We start from the raw sequence: 19,402 nt of genomic DNA, 5'->3' as shown, positions 1-19,402 counted from the left end.
CAGCAGGAGTGACGACCTCTCCACGCTTTCAAGCTTCGAGAGCGGATCTGCAGACCGGATGTTAATTCTTTAGGCCAATCCAACTTTCAAAGACCTTACTCACCAATGTCAGCCAGACGAGACACTGACAAGATCATATGGGAAAGGAGATATGAGTGCATAGTCATAGAGATTCTCGAATTACCATGGACATTAAGTAACGAAAAGGAGCCCGGTATCGCGAATACGTAACAGCGTTAATCACCACAAACTCACGCAGTCCCCACCCTCACTCGCTCGAGCGGCGGACCGAACCTATGACCCTTCCGGTTTGGGTGGGCCGGACGGTGCATCGCCGTTGCCCTTCCTATCGAACCCATTTCCCCTCGTCAATCCTGCGGCAGACAGACCGCGAGCTGCGAATCCGCCCCGCCCGCGAAACCCTCCACGGAACCCTCCACGTGGCGGGCCGCCGTTTTCTGCATTGCGTGACTCCTTGTCCGTCGCCTGCTTGAGCTCGGGGACGAAGTCCTTCAGTTTCTATGATGTGCACACGGTCAGCAGGAGCACGAAGTATCTGGAGAAAGACTCACATCGCCCTGCCTCTCGAGGCCTGCCTTCATCGCCGCTTCATCGCCGAACTCCACATAGCACATCTTCTGCTGCCGCCCTGGGAAGTTCTGCGGATAGGTGACCTTGGTGATCTGGAAAGACGAAAGTCAGGAAACGGACGCATGCACATTCACACTTCTACCTACCCCAGCCTTCGCCTCCCCGTAGAACTCTCGCACTTCTTGCTCGCTGGCGGGCTCAGCCATGCGCATGAAGATCGTCCAAGGGTTCCGTGGCGGCCGCCGGCTTGTCGGAGTCCGTGCGCCTGTGCTCTCGGTCGCCGGTGAGGTCAAGCCACCGTCATCGTTCTTGACATCTCCGAGAAGATCAGGAGTTCCCTTGCCAGACTTCGCCTGACCAGGCGGTGGTGGACTACTCGCGGCCTCTGGCAACGGAGTGGGGGGTTTGCTGCCGCCCTCCTTCTCCTTCGTGACAGTAGCAGCCTCACGTTCAGCGCGCTCCTGCTGCTTCCGCTCCTTCTTCCGCTCCTTCTTTGCACGCTCCCGCTCAGCCTTGTCCGCAGGGCTTGGGCCGCCGTTGGTTTTCGCGTCCTTGGGCGTCTCGCGACCCGAGCTAGGCGCGTTGGGCGGTGGCGGCGTTGAGGCAGTTGATTTGCTCGCGGCGTTCATGTGGGGCGGTACCGGTCTCTCAGGGACGGGGGTACCTGACGGCTTGGTGGCCACTGTAGGTGTGGCTGCGCCACCGCTGCTAGCGCCAGTTGTTGGCAGGGGGGACGTAGCAGAACCCGGTGTCGGGCCCGCGGTGGAGGGTGTCACCGTGCGGCGATATGCGTAGTTGAACCCTGGCTCTGGGTTAGTAGTAGAAGCACAGAGCTTGTCATGTACGCACCTTGGCTCTTCAACTCTGCGCTCACTCGACCGTCTTTGATATCGAGAATGAGTGAGCCGTATGCCGCGTCGCACAGGTTCCAGTTCCAGCAGTTCTTCCATGCGGGCTCTTCCTGGGGGAACTGCCCGTTCGGACCGGGCTGGTTCGTCGGTGCAGGTATCCGCTCGACAACGGAGAGCGCCTTGTCGAGCAGCACTCGCTGGTTCTCGTCGATGACAGCGTCCACCTGCGTCTTCACGCTGTCCCACACCTTGTCGAAGCCCTCCTTGCCGACGAGCAGCTTGTGCCGCAGACCCTCAAAGTCACCCTGCACGCTGAACTCGTTGTACGATGATGCGTACCGGAAGTGCAGCCCCGCAGAGATCGCGAGGTCTACTTTGAGCACAAGCCCGAGTTGGTTGATGATACCCTCCCGCCCAGGGCTCGCATGCGTCACGAGCATACGCGTCTCCGTCGGGTCGAACACTCGCTGGGCCGTGTCCACAAGCTCACCCATCTGCAGCGCCGTCGTCCACATCGTGCCCTGCCCGCCCGCAATCGTCGCGCTCCCGTCTCCATTGTCAAACATCTTGTGTGGCACAAGCGCGCCTCCCAACCCAAGGAGGCGCAGCTTCACGCCGCCAATGTCGAGGCAGCGTGTCGTGGCCTCGTCAAGGACGTGCAAGTTGTTGATTTCGTATTGCGCAGTGCGGAACTTCTCAAGCACCGTCACATCCTCGCACGCGCCCCAGACGGTGTACACAGGAACTTGTAGTTTGATTTGGCCGGAGAGGAGCAACGGGAATTCGGAGAGCAGCTGCACCTGCACCGTTGACCGAATGACAGACGGCGGGTTTTCCGGCGCGAGTAGGTGGTTCCGTTGGGCGGTCGGTATGAGCGGCGAGTACATGGTGAGGTGGCGAAGGGTCCTATCATTGATTCTGTCCAAACTGGAGGCCTCTGTGCCAATTCTCAGTAAGACCCGCGAATCACAGGCGCGACACGTACCAAAGAACCCAAAATCCCCAGTGTGAATGATAGCAGACGCATTTGCCTCTCGCGCGAGATCGTTGAGGGCAGAAAGACGACCGCGAATGTCTGCAATACAAAGAAGACGGCCATGGGAGGTGTCGAAGACTTTTGTCTCGGTGTTTACCTGGTACTGCGGCCGTGGGTTAGGCGAGGCAGTAGGACGCGTAGAGGTGGACGCAGGGCGCGATGCAGGCTGCATTTTGGGGATGGTGAGGGGAATGACGAGGCAGCGAGCTGAGTGGGTTGCTTGTCGTCAAAATGTGGCACGCGTTTGATGGACAAGTCCACACAAAATATCCGAATATGGCATGTCATATTCCATTTGTGAATTAGTGGTCGCTGTTTTCTCTATGTAGCCTTTTGGGCTTAGTCTACGTTGTTAACTCGCCGTAGTTCGACGGACTGGCACTACAGTAAGTTACACGCCCTGTGGCCGACGCTGTTTCCGGCCGTCCACAACGACCTCGTCCGGTCTCTTGTCGTTTCGGAGAGCGATGCCCTACGACGACACTCATCTTGCTCTGATGGTCGCAACACCGCCCTGAGTCTCTCACTGACCACGTCTTGCGAACGGCACCCTGTCCGAACCGAATCATGTCAACCTGTACACGCGACCTTACCTCCGCCAGCGCCGTCTGCGTTCGTGGGACAGCCTAATTGCGTCTTTATCATTCATCATTCGCCCGAAGACCAGCCTTTGACGAATCGCAGCCTCTTAGACAGTCAAGCGGTCAGCAGCCTCCCCGTGGCCACCCGGGAGGCAGTCCTCATTCACCCCTCGTAGCTGGACAATCAGTATGGCGGCCTCGAAGCCGCTATTAGCATCTCAAGACAATACTGGGTCAACTTTCCTTGCCCAATGTCCGCCACACATCTCTACGGAATCTCCTGTGCTAGCGTCAGCCGTCACTCTGCCGGAATATCCTCTCATCGCATACACTGTGTTCTCCGGCGACCCCTCAACGAAGGCAGACAATCTCAACAGCATCGAACACGCCCGCAGACACGTGCTTTCTCGGAATGAAGGCCGTGACATCCTCAATTCGCTGCTTCCTGCGGTACACATATCGAAGGACGCCTCCGCCCTCTATGTCTTCGCCTTCGGATCCTTAGACCGAACCTCCGAGACTCAGAGCGCTTTGGCCGCTCTACAGCTCGATGATCTACTTCGTGAGTCTCAAAATCACAGTTTCTCTTCGCGCTCTTTGTCTGCATTGCACAATTTGAATATTGTTGAGCTGCTTACCGCTACTGCGTACAAAGGCCTTCATGCATGATGAGATGATGCGCGCATTCGTCTAGCCATTGGTTAGGTGCGTGGACCACGAAAACGCCGTCAAACGGCACCCGCAATCCAAGAGTGTTATTGGCGTATGGCCGCATGTGATGGTCTGCCCAATTACCGGGGAAAGCGTCTTGAGGTCCTCCAGAACCTCTCAAGTGTGCTGCTCAGTAGAAAGAAATCGATTCACGAAAGCACATCCGCATTTCTTGGTCTATGAAGCGCTCATCAATCGCAAATAGCTGACGCATAACATCTGGCAGGCGTAGAAAGTTATACATTCCAGCCGTCATCTGTGTATCCATGCTCTGCCGCTTGCTCTACTCAGGATATACCGTGCTCGGCATGCCTGAATGTGGCTCACCCCTGTCCCACTCCTTCCTCTGCTCATCTCTTGCCACGCCAAACACTTCAGCTCCCGTTTCACTATTTCCTTAGCGCAGTCCGCGATCGCCTGATAGATGGAATCACGGAGGCGTCCAAGCACAGTCGAAGTTATAGGTCAGCGACGCGGTACAAGAATGGCTTCCTCCTTGGACCCTCCCCAGCATCGTCCGAATGGAGCGTTGGCTGGGAGCACCCTGAGCCCAGTCGACCGTTGATCTATAGCTCTCTGGAGGTCCAACTCTCGCACGCGTCTTCTCATGCACAACTTGTCATACACCCAGTCCTCAGGCCGACCTTCTACCTTCCGCTTGGAGAGACGTCGCCGCTACCAACAGGAGTACCGATACTCTTGGTCCCGTACGGTGCTCCAGCCTATTATCTGAACACGTACTCAGGCCCTACGTCTGCGCTCACGAGCCAGTTCCAAGAGGCGTTGCTAGGTCTCGGCGCCGGCGACTGGAAATGCGACCGATTCGCTGCAGCTTCTCGCGAAGGCTTCGCCTTTACGGCAGAGAAGTCGGGTCCTACATACGTGATCGCCTGGCTCTCCGTGCAGAACAAGCAAGGGGAAGATAAGGGCATGCCCATCATCTGGCCAATGCGGCTGTGCCTCTCATACCATTCCACTTCACCATCTGCACACGCTCGAACTCCCCTTCCGTACATACCAGAATTGCCAACTCAGCTGCAAGCGTCGCCTCCGCCACCAATGCCAGTGGTGCCCGCAGCGCTCGCAAATGGTCAACCAGGGTCTACGTCCTCGAGGAATATCAGTCGTGATGGTACACCATCTCAGACTGGAACAATACCTCCCGATCAAGGTCCACATCCGGCTACGATGTCTCGGCGGCCCGCCCCGCAGAGATCCTCGGCGACAGTGGACTCTTTGCGTGCGTTCCGGGGGATGACGCTCATCTCGACGCCCTCCACCCGCTCATTGCACACTGTCGCCAATGAGGTCAGCGGATACGTGGATTCTGTCGCGAAAGAACGTGAACGCGAACGCGAGAGGATGAAGCGCGAGAAGGAGAGTGCCAACATCCGTGCACGCACAAACAGTTTCAGTGGGGCCCCGGTCGCTTCAAGTCCTCCACAGCCTGAAGTGGGCGTCACCCCTGAACCTCAACCTGCCGCTGAGTCTCAGCAGAACGTCGAACCCGCACCGGAGGCTACTCCTCTGCCCAACGCTGAAGAAACACCGATGGAGCAGGACGGAGAACCCCTGTTCCCTTCCTCGCAGGGGTCGTCGTCCACCGATTCGCTTTTTTCACCTGCTGAAGAAGGGAGCCCACCGCCCACAGATGATGTCGCACCTGCAGTTGAGGAGGCGCCAATGCAGGTAGATACGGAACCCGCAGGCTCGCAGCCTAGCCAGCCAGAGCCCTCTACAGTAATCTCGCAGGACGGTCTTGCTGCATACGATCCTTTCGCGGGATTCGGAGACAACATGAACAGCTGGGCTGGGCCTTCGTCAAACGACTTCTTGGGCGTCGATATGGGCCTCGGCATGGATTTCAACGTCGGCATGGGGGCATTTGGAAACTCGCGTTCAGGGGCGGGCGTCGTAGGCGACTTTGACATGGACGATGGCCTCGGAGTTTTCACTGAAGACGATTTCAGCTTCTTCGATGCTCCCTCAGTTCAGAACCGTGTCACGGCACCTGTCGTGACCGCTAGCGTCGAGAACGTTATCAAGGCCGGAGAAGGTCTTACGCCTACGGCGGGCCCAGCTCCTCTTGGGTTTTCTCCACAGCGAGTTGGTGACGGTGCAGGTTCGTCTAGCCCTGGACCGCCTACCGCGGTGTTCAGCAACCGGTCCTCTTGGCCTCAAGGTCTAGTTACCGACGGCCTTACACCCCACCTGTTCGGCGGCACAAGTGATATCATTTCTCCCGCCCCGGACTTGATTCCTCCTTCCCCCACGAGAACCACTTCAACGCAGTCCGCTCCTGCCACCCCGAGCGTCCAGATATGTGATACCCAAGAGGGACCTTTACAACAGAAGGGCCGGTACTTGGGTATTGGTCCCAGCATCTTCGACCCGATACCCTTCGCCCTCGGCCATAGAATTGCTGATAGCAAGTACGCCTTCGGTAAATTCGCGCTGCCCAGCCCACCGGACACAGACGACCGTGTTGAGAGCATGAACTTCTCTCCGGCCAACGGCGGATGGATAGCCAAGTACAGCGCTGCCACGGACCCTCGGATCGGCGTGATGAAGAAACTCGTTGAATTCAAGCGCAAGGGGTTTGATCAGAGCAGGGCCAGTGCGTTGCCCACGTGGGGGCGCGAGTACAAAGAATGGGAGGGGGGCACAACGTCCCTCGTCGATGACGATGAGGCTAAGTCGGAGAGCGAATCCGAGGATGAGGGAGTGCTGGTGGATGAAGATCCGGCTGCAGCCATCCGCCCGTCTACCCCTCCCCCGTCTTACCTACCGCTTGGCCCTACGTTATTGCAGACGCGTTTCCACCATGGCAGGTTGCTTCCGCTGAGTGGTCCTCTGAGGCCACCAGGCTCCGCCGTCAATAGCGCAACTAGTGGTCCAGCACCTGTGTCGGCACCTACGCCTGTGTCGCCTGCTGCTGTCCTGGGTGCCACGTCTGAGAAGTCCAAGTCGCTCGAAGCGGCAGTACAGATACTCGTCAAAGAGATCGTCGAGAACAATGTCTGGGCGGAAGCGTGGCACGCCAATGCAGCAGCCGCATCGATGTCTTTGAAGCCTCCGTGCGAAGTGTGGCAGACAGACGTCAAGAGGGTCGGCAGATTGTTGGAGAGTATCAAGGCAACTCAGTCCCCCCTGGCTCTTCAGCAGTATTGTAGCCCAGGTCCGCAACTTCAGTTTTGTCGTTGACTGTTGCTAAGATACCTTTCGTTTCTCAGTCGTACAGTGCAATTCAGGCCTTGCAGTATCATTGCATGCTCTCGAACCTCCGATGCTTACGATCGGCAAGTCTGATTCGGTGATTCAAGTATTGCCGGCTGCGTTGCGGTTTTGGGAGAAGATTGGGTTGGGCCCGAGGGCAGGCAGGAAGGACGTCACTGCGTTTGTGGTTTTCGAGGGCTCTAGCGAGAGGAAGGAGGTAGCAATCAGCCAGTGGTTGGACAAGATCTCCGCAACATATTCGGCGAAGAACTACGGGACACATACCGCTGGGATGGCGCCAATGTGCACCAAAGCAGGCCTCGTCCCCGTGCAGTTCGATTCGCTAAAGAAGACGCTCGGTATGTCATACAAGTCTGCCATCGAATTCGCTACTGATCGCCATACATAGTCAAGTTCGTGTCTGGCCTTCCAACGTCGGCCAAGAACGCACATGTATTCTACATCGTTGCGCCTTCATCGGTCGTTGCACTGGACTCTCCACTTTTGCGCCAGCTCTTCTCGGCGGTCAAGCGCTGCACAAAGACGTATCCGGACTTCCGCATCCTCTTCCACTTCGTTCCGGAGGCTTTCCCCGCAGGAGCTCTATCTGATCCCCGCTATAAGCACGAGGGCCTCGAGTCGTTTGTCGCGGCGGTCTATGATCGGCTACTGCAGCCTGTCGAGCGTCCTGTGTCTCCTCAACTCGCAGCGCACATAGGACCCACGCGGGCGTTCTTCCAAGCACCTGCCTTCAGCCTTGCTTCAGCATTACCAGGCAGGAAGAGCTCGGCAAGCCATCGCGACCCAGTCGGCATTACCTTCATGCTCGAGTCACACCCTCGCTCCCTGGACGTAGTCAACAGGCACATGCTGTTCCATGTGGGGTACTCCGTCACGCCGTGTAAGCGATGGCTGCTCGCAGCTGGCGTGGACGAGCGAGGGGACTCACACGAGCTTGGGGCCTGGCTTCTGCCAGACGAATCAGTTGATGCCTTCATTGTGAAGCAGGTCTGGTCGTTTGCGCGGACTTGTACCGCGCGCGCAAGTGTGGAGTGGAGGGTTTCGCTAGCCAAGCTTGGATCGATGAGCGCCACGGAACTCAATGGTACGTACATGGGATTTACGGTTGACCCGCAATATGAATGCTGACGGCGCATACATTAGCTTGGATGTTCCATCTCGACAGCATATTCGTGAACAATACGGATGTGCCTCCCATGCGCGTGGTGTTACTCACCGTAGAGCACCAACGCTCCCTAACCGTCCTCGCGCCCTCCGACGGTCATCGCCCCGCCTCTTCCTACCCATCCTCCACTCGATCGCCTCCTCGCGGCTCCTCCGGGCACGTGTTCACAGACACAATGTCAACGACCTACGCGTTGTTCCCTCCCGCGCATGTGAGCTGCAACCCCGCCTTGGGCCTCGACCCCATGGGCGGCAGCTATCCTGGGTCCCTCGACTTGCCTTTCGTACAAGACGCAGAAGACGAGGGGCCGCCTGCGTACGAACAATCTGCGATGCGCGGTTTGGCGCGGAGCCTGCTGATCAACGTACCTGCTGGCACGGACTACACGTCTATCAACAGCATCGAGATCATCCAGCTTCACAGTATCTGCTCTAGGAACTCAACGAGTCGTGCTCAGCGTGCCGCAGACGGCGATGCCATGGTTGTCGACGACGGCGGTCCCGTGGACGCTAATGCGGACGACGCGTGCATGTTGCGTGACCTCACGCACAACTACCACGCACTTGCAGTTTTGGCTCAAGCGCGTTGGCAGCCTCGCGATCATGCAGGTCTGCCGTTGCATTTGTCTGCGCTGGAGGCAATGAAGATGGCCTTGTCTGGAGGTCCAGCGGACGCATCCTAGGGGTCATCTGTGCTTGTCGAACGACAACAGTTGGGACCAATCCCTTATACCTCTCTTGTTTTCAGAAACTGAGAGCCATACACGAGTTGCTTGGTCATGTTCAAGCTCCGTCGTATTGTACATACATATCTTGGGACATATGTTTGCAGGTCATCGTGTAGCACCACCATAGCAGTAAGGACACCGTATCTTACAATTCTGGAATCTAATGCAATCACCGGTGTAGTTTACATTTGCTTTCGTTGATGACTGCTTTCACAATGGTTGCGCCGTGTCACCAGTGGTACGACCCCGCGGCATGGTACCTTCTTCATACGGTCCTTGTCGTCATTCCCTCGCTCCTTCACATGCGATTTCTTGAGATATGTGTTAGCTCTAGCGGTGTGCCAATGGTCCTCATAAAAGCGTCCCAGGTATTATCCCAGTGCAGCAAAAGTAGGCGCAGGCTGACGGCGAGCGCACTGAGACTGAACGAACAACTGTGTGAACGTTGCGCACAAAGTCTACCCCAGCTGGGCCAGCCAGCATGAAATCACATGGTAGAGTTCTGTGGCTGCTACTTAATAGGTTGTGGCTGTCGCGCGCAACCTCATTGTGCCGCGAAGGTGGCAATGTCCTCGGGCACCATACTACTTGAACTCATACCATTAGCATCCAACCATAGCCCACCCTCAACACCTATGAGTTCTGGAGATGTCCTCGAAATGGGATAAATGGAGCCGTGTAGGTCTTGATGTCGCATCCACGGCGACAATGCTAGGCTTTTCCGCCGCTAAAGCAGGTACAAAGCTTGGTGTACGTTCTTGTTCAACTTTCGTCTTGTCACGCATACTGATCCAAACCAATCAGTTCTCAATCACGAGGGGTGTCGCGTCAACTGCTGCAGGCTTAACTGGAAGCGTTGTCGACAATGCGCTCTTCGGGGGGACCATCGGGGCTGGTCAAATACTCGGCGGCGCGGTCTCCACGGCCATATCTGCGGTTGAGTCTCTTGCTCTTGCACCGATTCTCATCGGCGAGTCTCTCACCTCGACCTCTCTGATTGCCGCGCATTCCACCTTGTCTGCGCTCACGACTATTTTCCCCGGGAGCGACGAGGCGAGCTTCTCTCTGGCTAGCTTCGTTCAACTGGTTCGAAGAGAATGGTCTGAGCCCGTGGACAGGGATGGCTTGCCAGAAGAAACATACGGGGTCGTCAAGATAGCGAAGGCTCTGATGGGCTGGGCGACCTTGCAAGGCGTCACAAGCGAGTACCAAGAGCGGCGTTGGTTCCAGGTATTGCGCGAGATACCCGTTCACGATGAGGTACAAACTCGGCGCAATTCCCTAGACACTCCCGACCGCCCCAGAGAGCGCAAGATATCTGATGTCCGCGTCATGTCTGACGTCGTGTATCCGAGCCACGGCGGTCAAATCCTGACAGCTGATATTGGCGAAGCACCCACATCTCCTCTGGGCAATTCACCGCTCGCGAGATCTTCTACAGATCTCTCTACGTCGACACAAATGAGAGCGACGAAGCAGACTCTGCGACGTTTGTCCAAACTCGTTCTGGGAGGTTACGGTGGACCAAGCCTGTTATTCTTCGGAGTATCCCCTTGGCCAGAGTCCGGGCTGGGATCTAGTGGCACACAGCAGAAGCAAGAGGAGCTCAAGCTGGAACAAGCAGTGAATGCAGCAGAAGAAGAGGTTCAGGGCAGTCCTCCAAAGGTTGTCGTAGACGAGACCCGACCGGGCCTAGGCAAAACATCGTATTCATGGTGGAATGTCGCCTTAGGTCGACATGATCATGAAATCTTCTTGAATTATGCCAAATCACATACGCACACTCCGGATGAGTCCTCGGTACGTCCTCACTTTGTCGATTCCATGCGTTTCTGAAGTTCCGCTTCGTAGGGTTCGTCAGCCAGTGGCGATACTGAGCCAACATCTCCTGCACGACCTCCAACTGCCTTCGTTGGCTCCGAGAACATGATGCCTCGCTTCTGGGTGCTGACCGACCACGTCCGGCGCGAAGTCGTCCTCGTCATACGCGGGACGATGAGTGTCAACGAGCTCGCAGTCGATCTCACCTGCGATCCTGCGCCGTTTGAACTTCACTCCTTTCCACCCTCGCCGGCGAGGGGAACGAGCAAGGGCAAAGGAAGAGAGCCGAACACCGCTGAAGAGGACGCGGACGCTGTGTGGAGCGAGTTCGACGAGGAGTTGGAGAGCATACCAGGATCGTTCCCAATGGACATCTCGACGCCTGCCCCGAGGAAGAAGCCTCGACAAGAAACCCCTACGGAGTCGGAGGGCGGTGGGAATGCACGCCGTGAAAGAAAGGAGTCAGAGACCACCACATATCTTGTGCATGGTGGCATGCTGAAGATGGCGAGGGCGATGGGCGCTCCTGGAAAGCCTGTGCACGTCGCCGTGCGCGATGCGCTCAAGCGAAACCGCGGATACTGTATGTCGTATTCTGGCATTCTCTGTACTGCGTTCACTCACTCATGCCCGCTATAGCGCTCATCCTGTGCGGACACAGTCTCGGTGCAGGTGTCGCGGCCCTTCTTGCTTTGGTGAGTGGAAGCCTTCCGTGAGTAAATGTCACCTTTGAGTCTGATGCGCTTTGTTCTCATAGATGTGGGCAAATCCATATACTCGCCTCACGCACCAACATTCGGGATTGCCCCGGCGGCGCATGGTGTCCGCATACTGCCTCGCCCCTCCCTGCCTGACCTCACCTGCACTCAGCAAGATAGCAGCCGACTCTGGGCTCATTGTCTCCTTTGTGTACTCGACCGACATCGTTTCTCGCCTCTCTCTTGGGAGCGTGCGAGACCTCACGCGGTGCGCGGCTTGGCTGTGTAAAGCAGAGGACGAACATGGCGAGGGATACTCGAAGGTGACCAAGCGCGCGCTGAGGTGGAAAGCCGGGTATGGGAAGGAAGGGTACGAAGATTGGGTACGTGCTGATGTGCCCATTTCGCGGAATTGATGTCTGACTGACGAACCTATGTTGCAGTTCCTCTCCATGCGTAAGACACTGGAAGCGAACATGCACATGACGCAGATGTTCCCTCCTGGCCGCGTCCTCTGGGCGATGCGCGACGGTGACCTGCATCCCGTACATCGGCTGCGCGACGCCGAAGGTCAACTCAGCAGTACCGAGAAGGGCGCGGATAAGGTGCGGCTGTTCGAGGTTCTCGACGTCCAGCGCGCCTTCGACCAGGTTGTCTTCGCGCGCGACATGCTCAGCTCGCATATGCCCCACCAATATGACCGGGTACTGCACGAGCTGCTCTGATGACGGGTTCGTCTTGGGTGTATCGATAGACTTGCTTTAGACCGGTGACGCTCTGCAATTATGTTAACCTTCCTGTCACAATATTGTTGTAGCCGTACGTGACCCTTTGAATAACGACTTCTGGTGATAGTACACATAGAGGAGCTATAACTACTAGTACCATTCCTGATTGGCTCCGTCGTGGGTCTGGTCCACTTATGATTGTATACATACCAACCCAAGCTGCTGTCAGATCGTTGAGAACGCATACAGTGGTAAGTGACTGGTAAGTACACGCGGTGGGGAGGGTGGATGGATGGATGGGGGCCAGGCGGCAAGTAGGTCACACCATGGGCCTCCCTCTTGCATTGTTCGATAAGTACAATGCAGCATTTGAGGTGCAGGCGACTCCACTGATCTTCTATTATGCCTGTTCTAGGGGATATCAGCTCAGATCAGAACACCCCTGATGCATCCCCGTCGGTGGCACTGGCATACTTTATCATTACGCCGCTCCTGGAAGAGCACAACAACAATTTGCATATGCCTCACCGTGACGCTTTGTTGCGTAGCCATAATGCCACTAGCGCATATCTGGTCACGGCAACCGCGTGGCACACAGGTGTGTATGGAAGACGTTTCATGCTCAGGCTGCAGGTCGCCGTCTCTAAGCGATACCCCTGTATTGACTATAAGAGAGACATGTTCAGTTTCATGTAGCGAGTCATTCAGCAAACGACTACAACCTACTACAACCCACTCGGCTTGAGGTTAGCCTGATCCCCTCTGCGACGTTTCGGGATCCGTCAGCACCCTGGACTCGATGCCACTCCCCACAGACGTGTCAGCTCAGTATCCGCGCCGTTCGCGGTGGACCCACGAACTTCCAGCGACCTCGGAACATGCCAACCTCTCTGGTCGAGGGCAGGCCACCAATGACTACCCTGTGACGCACGTTAGCGTGAGTAGGCACCATTCAAAGTGCGGATACAATGCGGGTACTCATGTCATACACCAGGATCCATTAGAAGCGTGGCGGCCTCTGGCCACAATCTGTGTCAGATTCATGCACGCCAATCTTCGATGCGTCGATCCGGCGCTCGAGCACAGATGCACCCTGCCGCCACTCCCGGACTTCATCGCATTTGCGCTGTATCGCTCGCATTCACTCGAGTGCGTCGTCTTCGCGACGCTCATGCTCATGCATCGCATCGAAGTCAGAAATGCGGGTCGTCCACATACGCAGCTCTTCGTGCCTCAGCATCTCTTCCTAGCGGTGTTCATGGTGGCATGGCAAGTCATCAATGACAACTCGTATAAGGCCAAGGATTGGACGGTCGTAGGCCGGAACATTCCTTTGAAGGACCTCACCAAGGCCGTACGGGACGTATGCGTCGACCTGTTGGACTGGAATCTGCAAGTCAATCCCGACTTGCTGGCAAGTTTCACGACTCACGTCAAAGGGGACTATAGTCAAGACGGCCCTTATCAACAATACGGCCCGGAGTTCGCGGACGGTCTGATTCACTCGGAGCCAGACGATGAAGACACCGCAGGAGAGTCCTCGGCACCAGCCGCGCGAGCAGCGGTAGTGTGTCGCTATCGAGAAGCGCAACAGTCTCCGCAAGTTCAAGGGGCCTCGGCACCATTGACGACACGCCCGCCGGACCGGGCAAGACACGCTTCTGTTACACAGAATCAGCGCAGGAACTGCAGCGGCCAGTCAACATACTGCGTAGCCACACCGTGTGCATGGTAGGTAGTCGTCCTGTATCATCTTTTTTCGCTCGTTTGGTATTCGTGATCTGGATCACGTACATTCGCTTGTCTTCCCTGTAACAACTCTTCCTACACATTCCTTTGCTCGCTAGTATACAACAAAACTGCTTAATGACATAAGTTAGATGCAAAGGATTCCTCATGTGGATGGTGGAAAGATGGTCATAGTGCTCCCTCGAAGAGCAGTTTTCGTGGCTTGCTGATGGCTGGAGCTGGCATCACCAGGGCGGGCCTGAAAACAAGGAGCGTCAGTGATTCAGCTTCTCACAGGCACATGCGCGGTACCGACATGGAAGTACCCGTCATTGCAGCGGGGTTGCCCATGATGATGCTTTCCGACACGCCGGCAATACTATCAGTCTTCCCATACGCAGAAGCGTCGAATAAGTGGTCTGTCGTCTTCTCGAATGACGCCAGCATGAGCACGCTGTCCTTCATTTTAGCCACGCCGAATCGTGTGATGCCCAGTACTTCGCCCTGTCGCAGCATGTGAGTCAACCCACTTCCGATAGTTAGCATGAACCGGCCAACCTTATACGACATGACATCTCCTAGCAGCATGACGTGTCGAGGATCGATACTCATACCGTGACTTGACATCGTGTACTGAATTTCGTTGATGATAGTTCGCCTTGCAGCCTCGATACCCAGGACCTGCGCAACCTCGATGATGTGGTTGGAGGTTGTATGTTCGCCGACAATACCTGCGAGAAGGAATCGATGTCATGGTCGAACGAACAAGTACGATCTTGCAACTAACCTTGCGTGGTCATGACCTTCTGGAGACCATAACCCTCGACAAGCAGCTCTTTATCGCCCTTCTTGCCGCGGTGGTCGTCGTCCTCCTTGAGGTTAATGATAGCACGTCGGATGGTGGGTACACCCTGGACAAACACGATTGGTCGCGGTTGAGCTACGTGTGATGTGATGAAACGCTCACCTTCACGACGACATCTGGGAGTACCCTCTTCAATTCACGTAAGCGATAGTACTTGTCTATACCATCAACATAAACGCGCAAACGATTTTTGCGCGGTATGACAGTAATCGACTGCAACACAACATTAGACGCGAGATATAGGGGGGCACGCGCTTCATCGCACCTCTTGTTTGACCTTCAGCTTCCTCGTGTTCACGATGGCCCATTTGATATCATCCAGGACCATTTCAAGCTATGACAGAGCATGGGTAAGATGATAGGACGAGCGTATCAGATAGCTGACCTGAAGGTCTTGGATGGTCTTCGTGTCGACGATGATACCTATGTAAGTGTACTCCGGAGCCCAAGCTTCCTCAAGCACCGCGGCGATCTACAAAGAGAGCTGAATCAGGCAAAACCGCTACGTGACATGGGTGAAGAACGTACGTCGCCAAGAAGTGTCTTCTCCAATCGCCCTTTGACGATGCGAGCAGACGCTTCGTTGTCAGCAGTCACCAGCTTACAACTGATGATAGGAGTACTGATAGCCTTTGCAGCATTGATAATTTCCTTGATACGGGGGACACCGAGGGTGACGTTCATGGAGGCGACACCAGCGAAGTGGAACGTCTTCAACGTCATTTGCGTCCCGGGCTCACCAATGGACTGCGCGCCTACAGCTCCGACGGTTGAGCCTGACGACAGTGTTGGGTCATACATCGACGATAGTACTGCAAGAGGTCTTACCTGGTTCGATCTTAGCCTTGACGTATTTCGTCCAGCAAACCTCCAAGAAGGCTCGCAGTTGATCCTCAGTCACCTTTAGCTTGTTGTTGACAACAGCCTTGTCGGCATCTGTGAAAGGGATAATGAGCTACTTTGTCATCAAAAAAGGAATGACGGAACGTACCGGACGCGCCCATGGTGAGATCTGTGTCTGCATCCCACTCATCGTCGCGCTCCAAAGCATCAAACATGCCATGCTCTCTCCGAATATCAGCGAGCTTGTGTGCAATGTGCTCGGAAATGAAACCACGAATAGTCGCTATATAAGCCGCCGTACATTCACTCGTGAACTTCCGTTTTGACAGCTCCTTGTCAACGCGTTCCATGATCTCGAACGGCAACAAGCCACGTGTGTGGCGAGATCCAATTGACTACCAGCGTCGAGATAGGTTAGTTGCGTAGTGCTGTGAGCACAAGACTCACCGAAGCATGACTCCATGCGCGCAAGAACTCAACAGGCTGAGCATCACCCTCGAGGCATGCGGGGTCAAGTCCGTCATCACCATACCGGAATTGCACCACACCGCCGACCGCATTCCGCACTGACGAGTCGTAATGCGTGACTAGATCCTCCAGAGCTTTCATCAGACGCCGTTGCATGTAGCCAGTCTCTGCAGTCTTGACAGCTGTGTCAACCAGACCTTCACGACCAGAGATGGCGTGGAATAGGAACTCTGTTGGAGACAGTCCTGTGTAGAAACTGTTCCGGACGAAGCCCTTAGACGGAGGCTCCCTCGACTTCTTGGGGAAGTGCGGTAGTGAACGATCTTGGAAACCATCCGGCACACGATGACCTGCAATGATCTGCTGGCCGACGCAAGCAACCATCTGGGCGACGTTGATGACGGAACCTGTGGCGATGTCAGTGCTGCAAGTGTGTCAAGCTGACAATATCCATACCTTTCGAACCACATGTTGCCATGATCAACGGAGCGTTATGCCGACTCAGCTCCTTCAGACAAATCTCGCCGACCTTGTCTCGGACCTTGGACAATACGCCGGAAATCATGGCTTCCAGGGTCTGTTCCTGGTTACAACCAGGTTTGTTCTCGAGCAGACCCTTCTTGGCTCGCGTAATTAAGTCTTGACATTCCGCGTACGCTGTGGCTACGAGATCTTCTTTCTCCCTGGATAGCTTCGGCCCCGGGATGACATCGTTGATGCCGAGGGAGAATCCATAGTTCGCTGTGATGGGTTGTGAGCATAACATACGCAGGAAGCACAAAGGTTGTACGCGTACCTAACCATCGAGCGCACAGCTTGGCGAGTCTGTTCATGGCGGCAGCAGCTTCATGCGGCCCGTAGTCCCTCATGATGATACCAAAGACGGACTTCTTTTTACCGCTACCGACTGTGGCTTTGTCCATGACGCCGCACATGATCTCGCTGTTCACGATCACCAGCCAACCGTCATTGGGCGAAAGATCCGGTGCAGGGTTCTTAATGCTTGGGTAGCACGATGCACTAGGCTTCTCCTGCTTGTTGCACTTGCTTTCGACGTTCACGAGGACCTTGGACTGCTTGTTCGGGCGCATGAGAACGTTGAAGATCTGTTTGCCCGTCCACAGGCGCACGGGCTTCCAGATGGTCGGTGGTGGGATGTCGATGTGCATATTGGCATCGCCGAAGTACGAACAGATCTGAGTGAACTGACGGCGGTCGAAGAAAGTGTCCTTCCGCGAGATGAGGAAAGAGGCGGTGATGAAGTCCTGAATAGCGGCAATGACGGGTTCGCCGTTTCTTGGCGTGACCAAGTTGTGTTTCACGCTCATGAGCTCAAGTGCTTCTGTACGGGCCTCTTCGGTCTGCGGCACATCTGCAGAAGTGGTCAGCTTAACGAGACGATTGAGAGAGGGTTAAGGTCCTCACGAAGGTTCATCTCGTCACCATCGAAATCAGCGTTGTAGGGTCCACAAACACATTCGTTCAGCCGGAACGATCGCCATGGGCGAACTTTGACCTATCCGACGTCAGTACTGTCAGATAACAGTAGAGACGATAATTGTACCCGATGACACATGATAGACAGTTTGTGCAGACTGGGCTGTCGATTGAATAGCACGATATCACCATCAATGACATGCCTCTCGACAACATCGCCGATTCTCAAGCCGTCTGCGATAGCAGCTCTGTTACCGAACTTCAGATACTTCTTGAAGCCATTGCTTGCGGCGGTGACATAGTTAGCACCGGGGTGGACGTCGCATCCGTTCCGAATCGCCTTCTGCAACATATCGATGTTGTGCGCGGTGACTCGCTCCGGATACGTCAAGATCTTCGCAACACGCTCGGGAACTGCGACCTCATCGATACGCAAGTTCGGATCGGGAGAGATGACGGTACGTCCAGAGAAGTCAACTCGTTTCCCTGAGAGATTGCCTCGGAAGCGACCTTGCTTGCCCTTCAGTCGCTGACAGAAGCCACGAATGGGCTTCTGGCCTAATTGTGACGGGACACCAGGCAGTTCGGAGTTGATGTACATGGCGACGGAGAGCTGCAGGAACTCCCATTGTTCCTAAACGAAGAGAAGTGAGCTGTAGCAATTGTGTAATGAGCGTGTCGAACTGACCATGAACTGTGCTGTCGGAGCACCTTTCGCGAGTCCCTGCTTGATGAGCACATTGCTGAAGACGATCTCGGTGAGTTTGACAGTGAGATCGTCCTCGTTAGACGCGCCGTCTTGAGCGACGGACGGCCGGATGCAGACGGGTGGTACCGAGATATACTGCCAGATGTACTCTTCCGGGCGACCATACTGCGGGCGCAAACCAAGCAGTTCGCAGTCCTCGTCCGATATGCGCTTGAACAAGTTCAGCACCTTCAACGGGTTCAGGTCCTCGTGCACCGCCTTGTTGACGTACATCCCGAGCTCCTTCTGCGCCTCCACCGCGGACGCGAACGTCGTCTTGAACCGCTCCATCTCCTCCGCCGTCTTCTTCGCTCGGAACTTGTCGTGGATGATCTTCAGAGCTCCTGCCTTCTTGACCGTGCCGTTCGTCGCTGCACAGTACGGACAGTACACGGTCTTCCGCGCCAACGTGTTGACGGCCTTGCAGAGTGCTTGGCGCTGAATGTTCTCGAGGTTCGGGCGGCGAAAGCGCTTCAGATATACACGTCTATCCGGTTCCTCTATGAGAACACGCGCGCATGTCTTGCAAATGCATTGCAGGATACTGATGGTATGCTTGAAGTAGCCGATATGGAATACGGGCACGCAGAGCTTGATGTAGGCGTAGTGTCCAACACAGTCTACGGAAGACAGTCCGCAGGTTTCGCAGAACGCGTTCTTCTCTGTCGTACCCTGGGCAAGGTCAGAGAAGAGAGTGCTATGATAGGCGCATGACATACCAGACGCCGATCGAGAACACCGTTCTTCACTGGATGCCGGTCGACTGCTGTGTAAAGGTCTCGATGTGTGACCTCAAACTCTGAGATCTTGACCGTGTCCTGGTTATTGAGAAGACTGAACTGTAGCTTCTTGCTGCAGGAGAGTCAGCAGCGGTAACATGCAACCTAAAGCGGAGGTGTACTGACATAACTTTCGGCGCCTGATGCGAGACCGGGTCCTTCATCTTCGCGTCCCCTCCAAGCCGACAACGATATAAGTCGGCAAAACAGCTAAAACTACTCTGAAAGAGCTCCTGTATCCACCTCCCGGTATTTGGGACGGGCTTTGACGCGAGGTAACGAGAACGAAAGAAGAGGAAGCCGGGACAGAGGCAAGTTTTGAGCCCTTAAACCTGGGCGCAAAGTAGGAATTCCAGGAAAGGAAAGTCATGACAATACGCGTCGCGTC

General features: G+C 55.6%; 5 protein-coding genes across 5 annotated transcripts; 3 read left to right on the top strand and 2 right to left on the bottom strand.

Moving 5' to 3' along the window:
• Positions 1-294: 294 nt before the first annotated feature.
• C8Q71DRAFT_697355 (uncharacterized protein) lies at positions 295-2,650 on the bottom strand (the record flags this gene model as incomplete). The annotated part of the gene is made up of 5 exons (XM_047919963.1): positions 295-519; positions 573-683; positions 738-1,393; positions 1,441-2,379; positions 2,428-2,650. 5 exons carry the CDS (start codon positions 2,648-2,650, stop codon positions 295-297), a joined length of 2,154 nt encoding a protein of 717 aa, XP_047784459.1.
• Positions 2,651-2,855: 205 nt separating this feature from the next.
• Positions 2,856-9,261, top strand: C8Q71DRAFT_729428 (uncharacterized protein). The gene is made up of 5 exons (XM_047922030.1): positions 2,856-3,621; positions 3,997-6,948; positions 7,004-7,345; positions 7,396-8,091; positions 8,151-9,261. Exons 1-5 carry the CDS (start codon positions 3,249-3,251, stop codon positions 8,852-8,854), a joined length of 5,067 nt encoding a protein of 1,688 aa, XP_047784458.1. The 5' UTR covers positions 2,856-3,248; the 3' UTR covers positions 8,855-9,261.
• A 286-nt stretch (positions 9,262-9,547) lies between these two features.
• C8Q71DRAFT_697628 (alpha/beta-hydrolase) lies at positions 9,548-12,143 on the top strand (the record flags this gene model as incomplete). Its single annotated transcript, XM_047919977.1, has 6 exons — positions 9,548-9,649; positions 9,704-10,699; positions 10,751-11,303; positions 11,360-11,415; positions 11,478-11,801; positions 11,862-12,143. 6 exons carry the CDS (start codon positions 9,548-9,550, stop codon positions 12,141-12,143), a joined length of 2,313 nt encoding a protein of 770 aa, XP_047784457.1.
• Positions 12,144-12,945: 802 nt separating this feature from the next.
• On the top strand, positions 12,946-13,881 carry C8Q71DRAFT_852170 (uncharacterized protein; the record flags this gene model as incomplete). Its single annotated transcript, XM_047926806.1, has 2 exons — positions 12,946-13,083; positions 13,141-13,881. 2 exons carry the CDS (start codon positions 12,946-12,948, stop codon positions 13,879-13,881), a joined length of 879 nt encoding a protein of 292 aa, XP_047784456.1.
• A 182-nt stretch (positions 13,882-14,063) lies between these two features.
• Positions 14,064-19,178, bottom strand: C8Q71DRAFT_696794 (beta and beta-prime subunits of DNA dependent RNA-polymerase; the record flags this gene model as incomplete). Its single annotated transcript, XM_047919935.1, has 18 exons — positions 14,064-14,133; positions 14,191-14,378; positions 14,433-14,605; positions 14,662-14,785; positions 14,842-14,952; positions 15,005-15,073; positions 15,125-15,211; positions 15,268-15,515; positions 15,568-15,675; positions 15,731-15,977; positions 16,030-16,457; positions 16,507-16,791; positions 16,847-17,422; positions 17,476-17,566; positions 17,615-18,121; positions 18,176-18,907; positions 18,955-19,087; positions 19,141-19,178. The coding sequence occupies 18 exons, from the start codon at positions 19,176-19,178 to the stop codon at positions 14,064-14,066; spliced, it is 4,215 nt and encodes a 1,404-aa protein (XP_047784455.1).
• Between the last annotated feature and the right edge of the window lie 224 nt (positions 19,179-19,402).

Source organism: Rhodofomes roseus, assembly GCF_022264815.1.
Source record: "Rhodofomes roseus strain CIRM-BRFM 1785 chromosome Unknown C8Q71scaffold_1, whole genome shotgun sequence".
NCBI lineage: Eukaryota > Fungi > Basidiomycota > Agaricomycetes > Polyporales > Fomitopsidaceae > Rhodofomes > Rhodofomes roseus.
Note: the sequence above shows the minus strand (reverse complement) of the source record. Positions and strands in the feature narration are given on the sequence as shown.